Source organism: Acanthochromis polyacanthus, chromosome 11, assembly GCF_021347895.1.
Source record: "Acanthochromis polyacanthus isolate Apoly-LR-REF ecotype Palm Island chromosome 11, KAUST_Apoly_ChrSc, whole genome shotgun sequence".
In the NCBI taxonomy this organism is placed as follows: Eukaryota; Metazoa; Chordata; class Actinopteri; family Pomacentridae; genus Acanthochromis; species Acanthochromis polyacanthus.
Genome location: NC_067123.1, coordinates 10,692,006 through 10,711,207, shown reverse-complemented (window position 1 = coordinate 10,711,207; position 19,202 = coordinate 10,692,006). Strand labels below are relative to the sequence as shown.

At 40.2% G+C, this 19,202-nt stretch overlaps 1 protein-coding gene across 1 annotated transcript; it reads right to left on the bottom strand.

The window, feature by feature from the left end:
• Positions 1–5,735: 5,735 nt before the first annotated feature.
• LOC110963771 (BCL2/adenovirus E1B 19 kDa protein-interacting protein 2-like) lies at positions 5,736–14,732 on the bottom strand. Its single transcript, XM_022212248.2, has 14 exons — positions 14,484–14,732; positions 12,522–12,575; positions 12,259–12,407; positions 11,690–11,752; positions 11,428–11,595; positions 11,254–11,304; positions 10,600–10,683; positions 10,262–10,423; positions 9,935–10,183; positions 8,189–8,291; positions 7,824–7,955; positions 7,400–7,486; positions 7,180–7,278; positions 5,736–6,656 (listed from the first exon to the last, which is right to left on the bottom strand). The coding sequence occupies exons 2-14, from the start codon at positions 12,560–12,562 to the stop codon at positions 6,632–6,634; spliced, it is 1,413 nt and encodes a 470-aa protein (XP_022067940.1). The 5' UTR covers positions 12,563–12,575; positions 14,484–14,732; the 3' UTR covers positions 5,736–6,631.
• Between the last annotated feature and the right edge of the window lie 4,470 nt (positions 14,733–19,202).

Here is a 19,202-nt window from a genome sequence, read left to right as displayed (position 1 = left end):
AAATCAGCCATCACTTTTGAATTGTTGATTAACATAATTATTTAAAAAAACAAACTAATGAAATAGGGCTGGACAAAAATGATGGTACCCATAACTTAATATTTTGTTGCACAACCTTTTGAGGCAATCACTGCAATTAAACGATTTCTGTATTTGTCAATGAGCGTTCTGCAGCTGTCAACAGGTATTTTGGCCCACTCCTCATGAGCAAACAGCTCCAGTTGTCTCAGATTTGATGGGTGTCTTCTCCAAATGGCATGTTTCAGCTCCTTCCACATATGTTCAATGGGATTCAGATCTGGGCTCATAGAAGGCCACTTTAGAATAGTCCAACGCTTTTCTCTCAGCCATTCTTGGGTGTTTTTGGCTGTGTTTTGGATCGTTGTCCTGTTGGAAGACCCATGACCTGCGACTGAGACCAAGCTTTCTGACACTAGGCAGCACATTTCTCTCCAGAATGCCTTGATAGTCTTCAGATTTCATCGTACCTTGCACACTTTCAAGACACCCTGTGCCAGATGCAGCAAAGCAGCCCCAAAACATTACTGAGCCTCCTCCATGTTTCACCGTAGGGACAGTGTTCTTTTCTTCGTATGCTTGGTTTTTGAGTCTATGAACATAGAGTTGATGTGCCTTACCAAAAAGCTCCAGTTTGGTCTCATCTGTCCAAAGGACATTCTCCCAGAAGCTTTGTGGCTTGTCAACATGCATTTTTGCAAATTCCAGTCTCGCTTTTTTATGAGTTTTTTTCAGCAGTGGTGTCCTCCTTGGTCGTCTCCCATGAAGTCCACTTTGGCTCAAACAACGACGAATGGTGCGATCTGACACTGATGTACCTTGGCCTTGGAGTTCACCTTTAATTTCTTTGGAGGTTGCTCTGGGCTCTTTGGATACAATTCCAACGATCCGTCTCTTCAATTTGTCATCAATTTTCCTCTTGCGGCCACGTCCAGGGAGGTTGGCTACTGTCCTGTGGGTCTTGAACTTCTGAATAATATGAGCCACTGTTGTCACAGGAACTTCAAGCTGTTTAGAGATGGTCTTATAGCCTTTAGCTTTAAGATGTTTGTCTATAATTTTTTTCGGATGTCCTGGGACAATTCTCTCCTTCGCTTTCTGTTGTCCATGTTCAGTGTGGTACACACCTTTTCACCAAACAGCAGGGTGACTACTTGTCTCCCTTTAAATAGGCAGACTGACTGATTATGAGTTTGGAAACACCTGTGATGTCAATTAAATGACACACCTGAGTTAATCATGTCACTCTGGTCAAATAGTTTTCAATCTTTTATAGAGGTACCATCATTTTTGTCCACGTGTGTAACTACATTTTTCTGTAACGACGTGATAGCGTCGTTGCTTACAAAATCAAAAAACGTTTCAACAGCTTAGCTGATCTTTTGGTCATGTAGTGCGGTAGCAAACGCAAAAAGCTACATTAAACATTTTAAAATGATTAATGTTGAACTGCTTGAAGCGGAGCTTTCTGCTCTGCTGCAGTGTCATCTCCAAACGCCGACATGTCTGTGTTGACCAATAGAAGCGGAGAAACTGTTGATGTCATCATTCAACAATCCCTTCCTGCGACTCACTGGATCCACACACACACAGACGCTCGCTTCAGTTCGCTGAGAGATGGCAGAGAAGGAGTGAGAAGACAAGGAGCAACCGAAGGAGTCAGAGTCACCGTGGCCCTACCTAAATAGTTATATGAGTTTTTGTGAATAAACGGCGAAAAGTTATGTTTTCAGATGCCTACTGTGGCGAAGTTTCTGTCAACTTCAAAGACGTCAAATACAAATCTGAGAACCCATATAGAGGTGACTACTGAATATGCACAACCAGCAGCAATTAGCTAACCACCACATGTCAACCGCAGTATAAGATGCACACACAAACGAGCTACTTTTCAACATCTAATTCGTGTGGCAGTAAATTAATTAAATTACGCGTAAGGTTGTGGTGGCAGTGTGTGAATATGTATAAATTGGGGGATTAAATAATTAAACTGATACATATTGGAGGGAAGAGGTATGGGAGAAAACTTCATTATTAGTCCCTGAATTTTTTTGGTAATTAAGTCGGTTCAATGTGGAGAAAATAAGTAACTTGAATGTATTAAGCTACTTTAGTCATATTGGTGTAGCTTAGCTTGCTACATTTCTGTGGGTCATAGCTTCAGTGTAGTAAAGCTTGATTTAACACGGAGTAGCTGGTAGCTTAGCGCATTATAGTTTCCAAGTAGCTTGCCAAACACTGGGTGCCGCAAGCTGCCATTGAAGTACCAGTGATCACCACTGAGGTGTCCCTACCTGCCATTGAGGTGCAACTACTTTGCACTGACATAACACCATAGACCGCCACTGAGGTGCCAAATCCTACCACTGAGATGTCACTGGCTGCTACTAAAGTGACACATGCTGCTGCTAAGGTGCCACGTGTCACCACAGGCTGCCACTGAGATTCCACCATAGACTTACTCTGACGTGCCACCATTGCCACTGAGGAGCCACCACAGACTGCCAGCTAAGAGCCACATGCTGCCACTGAAGTGACACTTGCTGCCACTAAGGTGTCACCATAGACTGCCACTTAGGTGTCACATGCTGCTACAGGCTGCCACTAAGGTGCCACCACAGACTGACTCTGAGGGGCCACTATAGACTGCCACTGAGGTGCCAGATGCTGTCATTGAGATGCCACAAAGTACCACTAAGATGCCACCATAGACTGTGTTACAAATGAATATATAAATTTCCCGTAATATTTTCAATGTTCAATTTGGATTTTTTTTTTAGCCCAGTGGATCAATAAGTACAAAAGCTACTGTGTAATTTGTATTCAATACATTTCAAAGTATGCGTGATAACAAGTACAACATAAATCTAGTGTATGCAGAATGTTTTTTGTTACTTTCCAGCCCTGGCAGTTTCTTCATTGGTTTGATTGGTGTGGAATATAGCAGAAAGACCAGTTACATTGGACAAAAGCTGACACACAGTCTGCACTGTGTTCCTGTTTATGGAGTTTCCTCAGCAGCTACCTCACTTCCTTCCTGTCAGCCTCCATTTCCTGACCAGCAGCTGGGTTCAAGCTGACCAGTTACAAACAGACAATCAGGTTTCCATCATTTCAGAGAACATTATGTTCTATTCCTGCAGAACTAAACCTAATATTGCCTAACCCTGATCTTAAACCTTAACAGTGAAATAGAATGATTTAGCTCTCGGGCAAATCCCCAAAGTGTGACTGTGTATCCTCACAACATGAGTAACAACTACTCCCCCACATTTGTGCTTTTCTGTCCTTTATAAAAGACCTCAGTGTTCCTGCTGAAACAGTGAAGGTGTTCACGCTGATGTTTGTGATCGTGATTTGAATCAGGCCTGCAGAACCTCAAAACTCAGGGAGAACCATGTTCAGAGCCACATCCAGCTGCTGCGAGGCCCCCAGGGCTGACATGGGCCCCTGTGAAACTCAAAAATCATCTATTATTAGGTGTTTATTTTCTACATTGTTGCTTCTTTTTTTTTCAGCACGTTACGCGTTAGTATTCACAAACACATTGTAAATGCACCAGATGCACTTGTAGTCACTGAACAGATGTTACAGTCATACATTTTTTTTAACTGTTGTCATACTGATATTTTTTTGAGCTGTAAGAAAAACCTCAGAGGATTTTTTTTTCTTTTACAAATATCATCCATTCATGTTTTAAAATTTCAGTGCCACCGCAGCATCTCAAACATACAGTTGAGAAAGCATACCACAAGATTAAAATACTTTCAGCCAAAATAAGAGAACTGCTCATCCAAATGAATTCAAACTTGACACTGGTACCCCTCGGCTCTCCAGCGACTCACCCACCCAGTTTGAAGACGATCGACTGAAGAGTTGACAAGAAAAGCAAAGAAAAGCATACCGATGGAAACTGTTTCATTCATACTTGGATTAGATAATGGTTGTTGATGGAAACAAAACATTTCAGCCTGTACGAGATTTTTTGTTGTTGCAATTCAGAAGCAACCTCCAGGGCTTTAAAATGAAGCCAATAAAGTGCCAAAAACTGCAGTTCCTTGACTGGCCACTTGAGGCTGCTCTCAAAGCAATAGATCTCCATAGACCTCCATGTTATAATGTCTAATTTTTACAGCAGAAACACGTTTTACAGCTTGGTAGAAAAATAGTTTTGGTCTCTATAGCTAATTTCCCTGATCATGACAACTGTGCAAGGTTTTTTTTTTAATATATACAACTCACTAGGTTCATTTGTACTAAGACTTAAAGCTCGTGTCCGGAGTTTCCCTTTTTTTTCAATTTATGTATCATTGTTTAACAAAGCTTAAATGTGTTAGTCTAGTTCGATACTATAATGTTAGTATGACGCGATATGAAAATTTATTCATGAGCTCCGTCTTCCTCTCATAGACCCCCATGTTATTCCAAAAAGCGCCGGTCGCTGCCGACCAATCAAGTTCGAGCTTCAGCTTTGTCATGCTGTCAATCAACGGTTACGCGCACAGCAAGCAAGCCCATGCAGAGGTGGGCGAGCTACGCACTACGCAACCACGCGCACATTTGTTTTGCTTGTGGAGGAGAGAGCATCAGGGATCAGCAACTTCCAGAAAAGTCACCAATCCCACGGCTTGTCAGGCCAAGAGACTGCAGGACGTTTTTTGGCTCGGGGTGCTCGCGTCGCTCCCCGACTACGGCCTCCATAGCCTGCCTGACGGCTTCGTTTAGATGCCCGACCTCTGGAGGAAGATGTTGGGGCGTCTGGGACATACTCTTCATCAGAGGAGTCATGCAATTCTGAACTCTAGGTAGAAATAAATAAACAATGTAACACATATACACGCGTAAATGCACTAAGTTTGATAAACAACGTCATCGAGAGGGATACACGAGTGTAATCACATATTGAAACTTTAGTCGTTCGTCCTAGCAGATTCATGTTATTTTGGTATTAGAACAAGTTAGACTCAATACAGAATTCTAACATAATTCCTTTATTATTTACTAAAAGTACTAAATGTAGAAGAGTGGAAAACAGCAAAACAGGCAAGATGCTGCAGCACTCCGGGCACTTCTCTCAGGTACTGCGTGCGTGCACCAATAAAGGGGCGAAATCAGAGGGAGGGAGGGTGGGACCAACAGTGTTTTGGGAGATGCTGCGATTCAAACTCCGGACACGAGCTTTAATACTGTGCATAATTCAGTGTAACAGGTGGGTAGCCATGGCTCTGGCATCTACTCATGCTCCACCTTTTTACTTCTTTTTGGATAAGCTGGGAGTTTGGATGAGTCTGGCACTGCTAAGATGGTGACGTTTGAAGCCAACACACTGAGCTTCAGAACTGCTCTACAGGAAATCTGTGGCTAACATTACAGAAGGGTCGTCCATCTTTATACAAAGTTTATGGTCTGAATGTGTGTTGACACGTCCAGCTGTGTTGATACTTCCCTCATACAGTTTCCTGGATAAACATGACAGCGCCTGACATTGCAGGAGCCTTTCAACACCTTCTCTCACAAGTTCTCGCTTTACGTCAGGATCTTTGAGTATCTCTGAAACTGTAAAACAGTAGAAACACTCTGCGCCGAGGATTTCATGTTGGAGTTTTCAGAAGTGCCAATGCTAAAGAAAGAGATTAGAAAAACTGGGTCAGAGCAGCTGGTTAAACATTAACTCGGGTTACTCAGAGTAGTTTCAAACTCAAATAAACTTCACAATACAGAAGCAGCGAGATTTTATTCAGCAGCAAAATGATTTCCAGAGGTTTTGACGACTCCTGGCAGGGTTGATGCTTCATGAACATACTGAAAGTGCATTCAGGAGAAGAGTGAGAACCTTCACCAGGTTTCAGTAACCTTGGACTGAACATCTCTGACATTACTCAGATGTCTTTGACGGTTCAAGCATTCTAGAAAGACTGACAAAAATGTAAAACACAAAAGTAGTTTTTCATCCTCTGCTCTGTATAACCAGAATTTTATGTGTAAAAATGTGTTTACAAAGATCCTTAGAAAAACAGAATAGGGCGTTTTGATATTTTCTGAAGGTTTGTTTTAAAGTTTTACCGTTTTAAAAATGCACTGCAAAACACAGATTCAACAAAGATGATTGTTCGTTTTATTTTTTATCTTATTAGCAATAAAAGTTTCTTAAATAAAAATTTAATTTGCTGTACAAGAAAATAAATCTTTGTGATGCATAGTTATTTTAGTTCCTGTTGTTTGCTGTAACTGTCTCAGTGTTGAAATGTGCCTCTTACTGTAATAAAAACACACAACAACAACAACATAGTTTTAAATGTTGGCCCTGTTATGAAACAGTGTGAAATTAGAGAGCACATATTCTCCTCTAGTTCATCTGATACTGTGCTTTTAGTTTGAAACATTACATCATCTGTTAAATTCACCATTAACACTGTTTACTACACTCACTCACTGACTGACTGTTTTTTGTTCTTCACCGCCATCTTGGGTCAAATCTGAGCAGAGCGCTGCCCGCCGACAGAGCCGGGGTTTCTCCTTCAAGTGTCTTTTAGTGAGACGCGGCAGCGCCCCCTGCTGGAGGAGGACAGGAGTAGGCAGCTGTTTGTATTAATGCAAAGAAACTGCAGCAGTTTCAACTGGACAGGTTCTGGTCATACCTGCAGGGAAAATATAAAACAACATCAGGAAAAGACATTTGTGGGTCAAAAATCATCATTTAACATTTTTTTATAAGGGTGTATAATGTTTCTATTATATTTAAATTTTCTAACAATATTTTGGTTATAATTATTTATATCATAAATCTACATTAGATTTATATTTATTACACATCTAATTATGAATTAAATCGATTTTATTATATATTCTATTTATATATTTAGCTTTTATATATTATTTTTTTATTTAAAAAATATTTCTTACTGAGGATAATTACTTTTTCCTTACTTTTTTATCTGATAATATTTTAATAAAAATCAGAATAATCTAAAACTGATAATAATAATAATAATTTTGTTAAAATGAGAAAAATATCATTTTAATATTTATTTATTTTGTTTTAGTTATGTGATTATATTTTAACATTTAAGATGTAAAATAGTCCTTGTACTGTTTCTACTCTTTTGTAGCTCAAATGAATGAATGAATGAATTAATGAATGAATGAATGAATGTCACTCACTCTCTGACACAGTCTGGGATCTGCACATGCTCAGTGGGGATGAAGTCAGAAAGTTCCTGGAGGCTGTTGACAAACTGGAGCTTCCTGCTGAACTTAGAGCTTAGAAGAGGAGAAGAAGAAAGAAGTTCTTGATTGTCAGGAGCAAAAAAATTCCAAAAACAAGTTTGGTTTGTTGTGTTGTTGTTTGTTTGTAGTGAGTGATGAAGAGGAGGCAGCAGACCTGATGAAGGGTTTGATGATAGTGATGAGAGCTTTGATGTACCAGGTGGGATGAACCACATAGAAACCCTTCAGGTTCTTTCTCAACCTACAGACAGACAGACAAATGATATACTGACTTGTACAGTGTATGTAAATTTACTTTAAAAATAATATCAGATTAAGAAACAGGTTTAACAAAATAACAACAAAAGAGAACTGTCCTTAAAGCCTATTCACCCAAATAGTCAAAATGAAATTGAATGCAATGATGTTAAATTTTGCTCCATAACAAGCATGTAGTGTTTGATCAAAATAACATTTATTGACTTTTTCATTGGATTTTCTTGGATTCTGTGCTGCTAAACTGTGAGGATCTGACACCTCCTACGGGACTTATGCTACAGGAACAAAACAGCAAAGACAGGCAGGAGAGTTCGTCTGACCTCCTGTCGATGGTGGTGTACCACTCTTTGAGCCAGCTGATTCCTGGAAGCTTGTCCTTCTGACCTCCAGCACAAAGATACACAATCACATAGTTCTCCGCCACCATCAGCTCCAGAGTGCCGACAACAAACCTGACAGGCAAACAGGAAAACAGCAGCGAGGCAGCCAGCATTACATTAAGTCAGAAACAAACACCATTGTTAAATTATCTGATCAATTCTATTGTCTGATGCCCAGCTGATGAACAAGATCAACTCAGCCGATCAGCTCTGCACAGCGGGAATCTGTTGACTTTTACTGGTGTTAAACTGGTAGAACTGGTCACACTGGAACATATTCTACCCTGAGAGCATGTTTCATTTACCTGAACAGGTTGTCCATCACGTACTGGTAATTCTCCAGACTGTTCTCCGGCAGGTAACAGGAGGAAAACACAATGATGTCATTCATGCCGTCTCCATAGTAACCTGAGTGATGACATTAGGTGTTGAATGGCACTAAAACCTAATTTAGTTGATTTTCAAAATAAAGTTAAAAATAAACTTCATCATTATACTATAATAAGGGATTAGGTTTGGCTAAGTGAGTTTGCTTATGGATTTAGTTAACTTATAGTTAGCTTCTAGGCTTGCTTAACTTAGAGTTAGCTTCGACTTAGAACAAGCTTTAGTTTTGGTTGGATTAGAACTAGATACACATCTAGTTAGCTTAGTGTTTGTGTCTATGTCCAGTTGGCTTCAAGCTGACATCTTAGTCAAATTGGCTGAAACCAAGCTTCTTGTCTTGTTCACTTAGAGCTGGCATATAAATTTGCTTACAATTAGTTTCTAGGTCCAGATAACTTAGACTTTGCATCTAGCTCTGGTTAGTTTAGACCAGGGGTCGGTAACCTTTAACACTCAAAGAGCCATTTCGACCCGTTTCCCACAGAAAAGAAAACACAGGGAGCCGCAAAATCCTTTTGGCATTTAAAATGAAGACAACACTGCATATATGCTTTTTTACCTCTATGCCCTTGTTAATCAGTCATGATTAATTAATTACAAAGTCTCTAATTAGATAGATTCATTTTTTAAAATTGTGTCCTTCTACTAATATTTATCTTACTTGGTTAATGTCATTTTTGCTCCTGGACCTCATACGTTACGTAATGTTAGCTGAAAATCACTATTTTGCGAATATCTATTTAACTTGTAAAATCTATTTATCTATTTATCTTAAGCTAATAACTTTTCTCCGGTAAGTCGCTGCCCTATTTTCCAAGACGACACTCCTCTGACTCTCTGACCTGCTGCCGTGTTCTTGCGAGTAACGTGTATTACCCTATCATGAGTACTTTTGACTCAAAGACAAGACGTGTCTTTCTTGGAGTGGAGCTTTAATATACAGGCTTGCCATTCTTGAGTACAAAACGATGTGAAACTACAGGCGTTGCTTCTCCAGGAGTAAAACAGAAAAAAGGCATGAAACGTGTGGGAATCGGAAACTCCGTGTTGTCTCTCTGCATCAGCTTTGCGCTCTCACGTCACAGGCACAGCACATCCGGTGGAGTGACACGTCAAAGTAAGAGCGGTAATTTCACAATAAAACTCTCTATATTAAAATACATTGAAACGCGCCTGAAAGGCAGAACACTTTATTTTCCAAAGTTACAGGGAGCCGCAACAGAGGGCTGAAAGAGCCGCATGCGGCTCCGGAGCCGCGGGTTGCCGACCCCTGGTTTAGACCTAGCATCAGGTCCAGTGAAATTAGAGTTAGTTACTAAATACAGTTCGCTTATAGTTACTTTCTATGAAGAGTAAGCTTAGAGTTAACTTTTAAATCTAGTTAGCTTTGAGGTAGTTTTTACACTGAGTTAGCTTAGAGCTAACGTCTTGGCCCCTCAGTTTAGAGTTAGTTTCTAGGTCCAGTTAACTTAGTTCTAGACCCCTTAGTTTAGAGTCAGTTTCTAGATTCTCTTAGCTTATGGCTAATGTCTTGACTCCTCGGTTTAGAGGTAGTTTCTAGGTCTAGTTAGCTAAGTGCAAGCTTCTTGATCTTCTCGGTGTCAGCAGGTGTTTAAGGTAAAGTCTGAGCCACTGGTGATGGTGAGGTGGGTGGCTGGTCGTACCTCCATGTGACAGCACCCTAAGGAACGGCTCAAGAACGCTCATGTTGACCCGACACTCCTGTGGAGGTTCGCCTGTAGAGAAACAGCGCCACCTGATGCCCTGGCTATCCACCATGTCTTCCCTTTCTAGAGCTCCCAGGCTGCTCTCGTCGATCCCTGATACAGAACCAGCCTGAGAATCCGACCTGAACTTGGGGATGGAGCCCAATGGTTTACGGCGAGATGCCACACCAAGACGCCTCAGATCGTCTGAAGAACAACAGACAAGACATTAAACAGGTGGTCAAAGTTTAGCATCATCAGGCTGTTTGACCTCTGACCTCTCACCTTCCAGGTCGAGGTCGTAGAGGGGGAAGTGCAGTGATTCGCTGTCTGATGGCGTCTCTATGGCATCCAGGTCAAAGTCGAGTGCAGTGTCATCTTCATCATCAGGTGATGGAGATAGGAAGCCCGTTGGGAAGTCATCGGAGGTTGTTGACTCGCTGCCACCTGAAGGAGAAATGACAGCATCTGAACTCAACAAGATGAAGTGACAAGAAATTTCATGCTTTGGGCCCACATAGGACACTCATTAAGTCGAGCCAGTAGAGAGCAGCACCTTCAGCTACATCAGAATATCAGTTTACTCTGGTGACTGATCCCATTAACAAATATTGTTTTGTTACCTAATGACAGACTGAGAGCTGGAGCCACCAGGACTTTCTTCTTCATTGCTCGTGGTCCCGACAAAGCCAAACTGCTTGGAGGAGCTGCAAACAGGAGGTGAGGACACAGAGCAGTATTTAGTGATACACCTTAGTTTGTGTTCAGATCTCTGTTCAAAAGCAGCTCTAAATTCAGATTCCTCCTGTTTCTGAAATCAGTGCCAGCAGTTTCACCGGATGACAAACACCGGTCTGTTACAGACATTTGCAAATCACAGCTGCGTTTGTCATGTATAATATTTAATGATGGACGCTTGCAGACCTACTCAATGACTGATTCCACATGTGTGCAACATGTTTTCAATTTAAGACCCTGAGTCTAGTTTTTAGTATTTAGTATGATTTATATGTATGCAATATATATTCTTAGAATCTATTGTATCTGTTATAATTTCACAGTTCTTCACTTGTTTTCCATTTTAGTATCGATATTTTATTAACTACTGACCTGCTGTGTACAGCTTTCACACACTGTTGACACTAACTGAAACATCATATGACAATAAACATGTAACATACATATAAATGTTTATATAGTGGTATACATGTTTATCCTTTTGTGTTAGTAAAATTGTACAGGTAAGATTTTATATAACAAGACTTGTTCCTGTGTACCTGGTCTGTCTCTGGTTGGTGTCAACGATTTCTGCTCTGACTCCATGGGTGCTAATGGAGAAAGGAAGACAGGAAGTTAGACAGGAAACAGATGACGAAGTTTATGGATGATGAAGGAAGACGGCATGCAAACATAATCTGAAAGAACAACAATGGTGGACGAGTCTTTCTTACAATCCTGGTCTTCCTGATCCTCCTGGACTTCTTCAGCCTTCTTGTCTTCCCCAGCCTTCTTGTCTTTCTCATCCTCCTCATCTTCCTCACCCTTGTTGCCTTCATCACCCTCCTCATCTTCAGCAGACACTTCCTCCATGCTTTCTTCCTCTACCACCACCTTCTCGTCTAAAACCCCCCATAAAAATAACAATAACACCAGAGTAAATGACACAAATGAGACTCACCTGACACTGATACACATCTCTTCCACTCTGCTTACCTGGTAAGTCAGCACCTGATGTTGCCATGACAACACTGTCTCCATCACCTGTTTCTTCATCCTCTGTGAAGAAACACAGACATTGGTTTTCCATACCTGCTAAAGTTTAATATAAGGATTTTCGAATAAATATTTCAACACTGATGGCCAAATATCTGTTGTTCAGTAATTATTTTTTCTAATTTTTTTTTATTGGAGTTCAGTTTTGCAATTTAATTAATTAATTACTGTCAAAAAACATTCAAAAGTCAAATGAAAACAATATAGTTTTTTCCATTTCATAAAACCAAAAGTCACAACATATTTTAAATAATATGACCATATATGCCAATGATGTACTTCTGTTTGTCATGGATTTTGACCTGTGATTCATGATGCTTCAATTTGTTTGACATTTTGCAATACAATTGGGAAATGAAGAAACCTTTACAAGTCAAAGAATATTCATATGTCTTCATTTTACCACAAACATATCAAGTCATATCAATATCTCAGTTAGATAAAGATCCTGTGATGGGCTACTGTGATTATCCTACATCTTCTTATGTCATGAGAAAACAGTTTCGTACCTGTTTGATCATCAGGTGGTGCAGCACTAGTCGTGGCAGCATTAGCAGTACTACTATCAGCTTGAACAGTTGTAGTAGTACTGTTTGTATCAGAAGTCATACTGTTGGTGGTTTTGATAATTTCAGTATTTTCATCTGACAGAAATGACCTGAAAACAGAAATACATGGATATTTGAAAAATATCTCACATCAATTTCATGGATTTTATGTCTTTATTTTGATTTACAATCCCATATTATCAAATGGTTGTAATTGAACAGACCTGAGTGTTTCTTCCTCTTGCTCCTCTTCCCTGGACTCCATGTTTTTCCTGTTGCTGGTGGAAATAACTTACATCATCAATATTTTCCGTTTATGTTTAAATAAAAAAACCCTGAAAATTAGTGAATTAGTGATATTGTTATGTAACCAGCTGGTCATCAGTCCACACATTAGCTTAGCTTAGCGTAGCTTAGTGCGTTAGTTTCACATCCAGATAGCTTAGAACTAGCTTCAGGTGTAGTTAGCTGAGAGCAGTGGTTCTCAATTTTTTTCTCTCAGGCCCCCCCGAAGAAAAATGTCTGCGCTCCCCCAATAACTTTGTATGTATACAAAGTATATATATATATATATATATATATATATATATATATATATATATATATATATAGATATATATTTGTGTCCAGGGGCCACATACAGTCCAAATTGATCTCAAGTGGGTCGCACCAGTAAAATTACAGCATATTATTACTTAAAAAGAACCACAAAGTCAACTTTTTTCCCTTTGTTTTACTTCAAAAGAGTACTTTCTGAATATGTTCACATTTAATGAATTATCTTTTAACAAAACATTATGAACACCCTGAAATTTCATGAGAAATATAAGTTCAATTTTAACAGTATTATGCCTCAGTTGATCATTTACACATGTGCATTACAACTGCCAGATGACAGTTTATCGACACAGGCACAAAACATTCAGACGTAGGTATCTGGAACTGAACAATCTAGTATTGCACTTTATCAGCAGAACAACAAATTATTTAAAATTTACAATTTGACAAATTTACAGTTTACAGGTAATGTGTTCTCTGTAATTTTTGCACTTTGTAAAGTCATCCATGCTGTATGTTTCAAACACCCGGTAAAAATAATCGGGGTGAGAATGTGTTCTCCCGTTCTTGGTAGTCTGTACTACCAAGTCCATACTTGTCAAGTACACAAGCACGGACTTGCACAATGGCCAGCACAGTTTGTGTGCTGCGAAAAACAGGCCAACATTAAAAGAATAATTCAGCTAATTAGTTTTGTGTAGACAGACCTTTTCCTGTCAGTTGCAAGCACCCTTTGTCATGCCTCTGGGGCGCCGCCCATTATTTGAGAAACACTGACTTAGAGCAAGCATTAAGCTTAGCTTGCACAGAGTTAGTTTATATGTCCAGTTAGTCAGTAAGCTTAGAACTAACTTCTTGACCCCTAAGTTTAGTGTTAGTGTCTAGGTACAGTTACCTTCAAGTTTACCTCTAGGTCTAGTTAGCTTACAATTAGCTTCATGTTTAGGTAGCCTAAAGCTATCATAAAGTCCAGATGCTTCTAGTTAGGTACTGTAAGCTCAGAGCTACCATCTAAATTCAGTTAGCTCAGAGATATTTTCTAGATCTATTTAGCTCACTTTCTAGACCAAGTTAGCTTAAAGCTTCATCTTGACAACATAGTTTATAGTTAGCCTCTAGATCTAGGTAGATTAGAATTAGCAACTACAGCTGTTAGTTTATGGTTAGTTCATATGTTTAGGCCTCAAACTCAGGACTGGTTGCTAAATTTTGTATAACAGGAACTAATTAAACAGAAATATATGAAGACTTTGTTTTGTATCTAGGGAAAGCTGGGAGAGTAGAACTAATGATGACAGTATCTCTGAACTGCTGACATGTTGAAACGAGAAACAACTGAAACAAACAGAACCTGTTGACACAGAGCAACAAGATCTGACATTTGACTGCATTGTTCACTGAAACTAAACCAGGAAAACAGACCTCGTCCGCTTGCTTTCGGTCCGTCGAGTGTGAACTTGACTTGTTGGACTCATATCAGACTGCTGCAGTAATCTTTATTGATACAATTCTTATCTGACACAAATGGTTTACCTGGAAGGTCAAAGAATGGTTGAGCTACAGAGTAAATGTCCGGCTACAAAACTGTGTGAAATGACAACATGAAAAATAAAACTGAAAACACTTACAGCAGCTCAGTGAGTCGACATCCAGGTGAGACAAGTTGGTAAGACACATTCAAGCCAAACAAGCCGAGATCACCGAGGAACCTGCTGCACACCTGGAGGCTCACCTGATGACATCACAGCCACTTTTTATGACTTATGATTGGACTCTGACACCTCACCCCTCCACCGACTCACCTGTCTCTCCCTCGGTCTCTGCACTTCCAGCCAACAGGGCAACAGAGGTGTGGTACGTTGTAGCGATGAGGCCCCTGCCCAGTTACCGAGGTAACAATGACTATACAAGCAGGCTTGCGGGGGTGGGAACTGCAGAGTGCATGTTCCTACCTGCTGAGTGTGCATGTGAGCGTGCATTTGTGAGTTTGCACACAGGTTTGATTGCACAACTGTTAAAAGTTGTCCTGCCTCTGTTGTGTGTTTGTTCTCAGGGTTTGGAGTGTGTAATGAGGCTTAAAACTCAGACTGGTTGACAGAAACATTTATTGATTACAAAACAACAGCTGCACTTATAAACTTGTAATTTTGCATGTTTGTAGCTGAAAAAAGTCAATAATTCAGAGAACAAAAAGTTTACGGTCCTCCTCCACCCCTCCTATCCTCCTGAAGTTCACCATTAAAGTTTCCTGATCGAAGTCATGCAGAAGACTAGTTCCTGCAGTAGGACACAGGAGACACATTCACACCTGCAGGGACAAAAAAATCCCCCCAAATTTACACCTGTAGCAAGAGATAGATTCACACCTGTAATGTAAGGGCACATAAGAGACACATCCACTCCTGCAACAGGACAAAGAAGACAGATTTACACCTGTAGGGATACACAGTAGACATTTTTACATCTGAAGCAAGAGACACAGTCACACCTGCACTGACCCAAAGCTCTTCATATCAATGTCTCACCACACAGCAGTAAAGCTGCCTGATCTCCAGAGCTCTGGACAGACTGTTACCATGGTAGCACAGGATGCTACCATCTCCACTCTGACAGGACAGAAGATGAAGGCAGTACTCTCTACCTGGTGATTGCAGATGACCTCCGCTAACTCCAGTCTGTCTCTGTTGATATTTCAGACACCAGCAGCACATTATTGTCCCAACACTTGTCGGCATGGAAACAAACCAGGCCTTACCTGGAAGATGTTGGACTTGAAGGTGGAGCTGCAACCGAAGAACACTGAGAACTGGGAGAACCAGAGGAGGATGTCTTAGAGAGGGAAAAACACAGCAAGATGTTCAGCTTATTACAGGCTATAAACACAGAGGCAGCTCGTGTACTTCACAGTTCTTTCATTTTTCAACCTTCTCTATTTTCAGTGATTCACAGAACGCAGTAAATTGATGTAGAAAACCATTTTTATTGGGAGGTTTTAATGACTGCAGAGGTTTCCAGGCAATATTCTTTAATTTAACTGGGCAAAAACAGACATCAAATCTCCAGGATTATGTGAGTTAGAGTATTTACTGTGGAAATAAATATGGACAAAAAGTGTCATTCAGTTAAATACCTACATTAGACATAACCTCAAAGGTCCTTAGACATGATTAATTCTTTGTGACAGTTATATAGAAAAAAAATGAAAAGAAAATCATTTATTACTCCACCAAGGAACGCGGTGGAGTACGTTTGTCCATCTGTCTGTATGTCAGCAACAATACTCAAAAAAAATGGACAAACAGATTTGGATGAAATTTTCAGGGAAGGTCATAATGACACAAGAACCAAGTGATTAGATTTTGGCAGTGATGCAGCTTATAGTCTGGATTCACGAATTTGTTCAAGGTTTCTGTGTCACTGTGAGATAGCAGCATGGCATCACAACGAGTCAGGTGTGATGCCGTATGTTCGGTATCCGTACATAATGTACACAAGCATAACACATGCCTGTGCTCAGCTCAAGGTCATTTTTTATGAAAGATTTCATCCGTAGGAAATGATACAACGACTAAGCAGCCTTGGCATTCTCTGAGTGCTTTTCTTGATTTGTTTTTGATTTTATTGGATTATTTAGTCCAGAAAACTATTGTCATGGTGTTCCCATGGTTCACTCTTGAGCCCCTTTCTTTTGTGTCTACAAACTCCCATTGTTGCCTGCAAACATGTTTTCCCTGCTTTATCTTTGCAAACTGAGACTCAGCTCAAATAACTGAATTTCTTTCACCACACCTAAATTACAGAGAATATGTTGTATTGTATTGTGAACATTTTGTAATTGTATGCGTGGTGTCAAAGCTGTGGTATAACTTGGTCTGCCTTTTGAAAAGTTAAAAAAATAGTTGATATTAAGAAAGATAATAGAATAAAAAGAGGAAATCAAGTGTCACACCACAATGCCATGATTCAATAATTCAATTCAATTCAATTTTATTTATATAGCGTCAATTACAGTCAACTCGTCTCAAGACGCTTTACAGAACCCAAATGCCTGACCCCCAGAGCAAGCCCAAAGGCGACAGTGGCAAGGAAAAACACCCTTTTAACAGGGAAGAAACCTCGAGCAGAACCCGGCTCTATATAGGGGGGACCCATCTGCCTGCTGGCCGGGCGGGTTGAGAAGGACAGAAGAGGGCAAGGGGGAGGGATGGGAGAAGAGGGAGGGGTGGGAAAGCAAGGAAAACACAACACACATTTGGATACATGCATGACAGGATATGTGACACAGACAAAGTATAAGCTAACATTGAAAACTGACTCATAATTTACTCTTATGATGTACGGCTCTGACATTAAACATACTCCATATATAGCTAGCAGTAAAATTCAAACAGTATGTAAGTTAGCATAACAGTATAGTGAAGGCAATGCAGAGTTGACTGGTGGAAAAAGGGAGTTGGAAGCAGAGGGCTGGAGGAAGGTCAGCAGCAGCATCCCACCGTGGACATGGTGGAGACTGGACCAGCTGGTGGAACATCAACCGCAGATCTGAAGCATCCAGCTCTGGGACCAGGGACACTCGGAGAAATAGCACAGGGGGAAACAGAGTGAATGTACTGCAATAACGGTATACATATTAAATGTAAAGGTAGATAGAGAAGGGCTCAGTGCGTCAAGAAAAGTCCCCCAGCAGCCTATAGGCCTATAGCAGCATAACTCGAGGCAGAACGAAGGGACGTCCAAGAGGGAGTCAGCTGTGCAAATGAAGACACAAGCCGAACCCCTGTGGGTCACCCAGTCAGCCCCAACTATAAGATTTGTCAAAAAGGAACGTTTTAAGCCTGGTCTTAAAAATAGAGAGGGTGTCTGCCTCCCGAACCCAAACTGGGAGCAGGTTCCACAGGAGAGGCGCCTGATAACTGAAGGCTCTGCCTCCCATTCTACTTTTAGAAATTCTAGGAACAACAAGTAAGCCTGCAGCTTGAGAGCGAAGAGTTCTACTAGGATAATAAGGTACTATCAGATCTTTAAGATATGATGGAGATTGGTTATTAAGAGCTTTATATGTCAGAAGAAGGATTTTAAATTCTATTCTGGATTTAACAGGAAGCCAGTGAAGAGAAGCAAGTATAGGGGAAATATGATCTCTTTTGCTAACTCCTGTCAGTACTCTCGCAGCAGCGTTTTGGATCAACTGTAGATGTTTGAGAGAACTATTTGGACAACCCGATAATAAGGAATTGCAATAGTCAAGCCTGGAAGTAACAAAAGCATGAACTAATTTTTCTGCATCACTCTGAGACAGAATGTTCCTGATTTTTACAATATTACGCAGGTGAAAAAAGGAAGTCCTACAGACTTGCTTTATGTGTGAGTTAAAGGACATGTCCTGGTCAAAAATAACTCCAAGATTCCTCACAGTAGTGCTGGAGGCCAATGTGATGCCATCCAGAGTAAGTATTTGCTTTGAAAGCGAGTTTCTAAGATGTTTGGGGCCAAATACAATGACTTCAGTTTTGTCTGAATTTAGCAGTAGGAAGTTAAAAGTCATCCAGGTTTTAATGTCCTTAAGACAATCTTGCAGTCTAGCTAACTGATCAGTTTCATCTGGCTTCATAGATAAATACAATTGTGTGTCATCTGCATAACAATGGAAGTTAATACAATGCTTCCTAATAATATTACCTAAAGGAAGCATGTATAATGTGAAAAGTATCGGTCCTAAGACAGAACCCTGAGGAACTCCATGATTAACTTTAGTATGCTCAGAAGAGTTATTGTTGACATGCACAAACTGGAACCTATCTGATAAGTAGGATTTAAACCAGTCCAGTGCTGTCCCTTTAATGCCAATTGAATGTTCTAGACGCTGTAATAAAATGTTGTGGTCGATTGTGTCAAACGCTGCACTAAGATCTAACAAAACAAGTATAGAGACTAGTCCATTATCTGATGCTATGAGAAGATCATTAGTAACTTTCACTAGAGCTGTTTCTGTGCTATGATGCACTCTGAAGCCTGACTGAAACATTTCAAACAAATTATTCCTTTGTAAGTGTTCACATAATTGATTTGCAACTGTTCTTTCCAGAATTTTAGAGAGAAATGGTAGGTTGGATATCGGTCTATAGTTAGCTAACACATCTGGATCTAAAGTGGGCTTTTTAAGCAAAGGTTTGATGACAGCAACCTTAAAAGCCTGTGGTACATAGCCTGTTACTAGAGAGAGATTAATCAGATCTAACATTGAAGAATTAATTAAAGGTAAAATCTCCTTGAAGAGTCTAGTTGGGATAGGATCTAAAAGACATGTTGATGGTTTGGATGTAGAAACTGTTGAAATTAGTTCA

Excerpts from the sequence above, each read along its gene's own strand:
- LOC110963771 (XM_022212248.2), bottom strand. The coding sequence starts at position 12,562 with ATGGAGTCCAGGGAAGAGGAGCAAGAGGAAGAAACACTCAG. Across the intron at positions 11,305-11,427 it reads GGATCAGGAAGACCAGGATT|CACCCATGGAGTCAGAGCAG; the intron begins GTAAGAAAGACT and ends TTTCTCCATTAG. Across the intron at positions 6,657-7,179 it reads ATCCCAGACTGTGTCAGAGA|GTATGACCAGAACCTGTCCA; the intron begins GTGAGTGACATT and ends TTTTCCCTGCAG.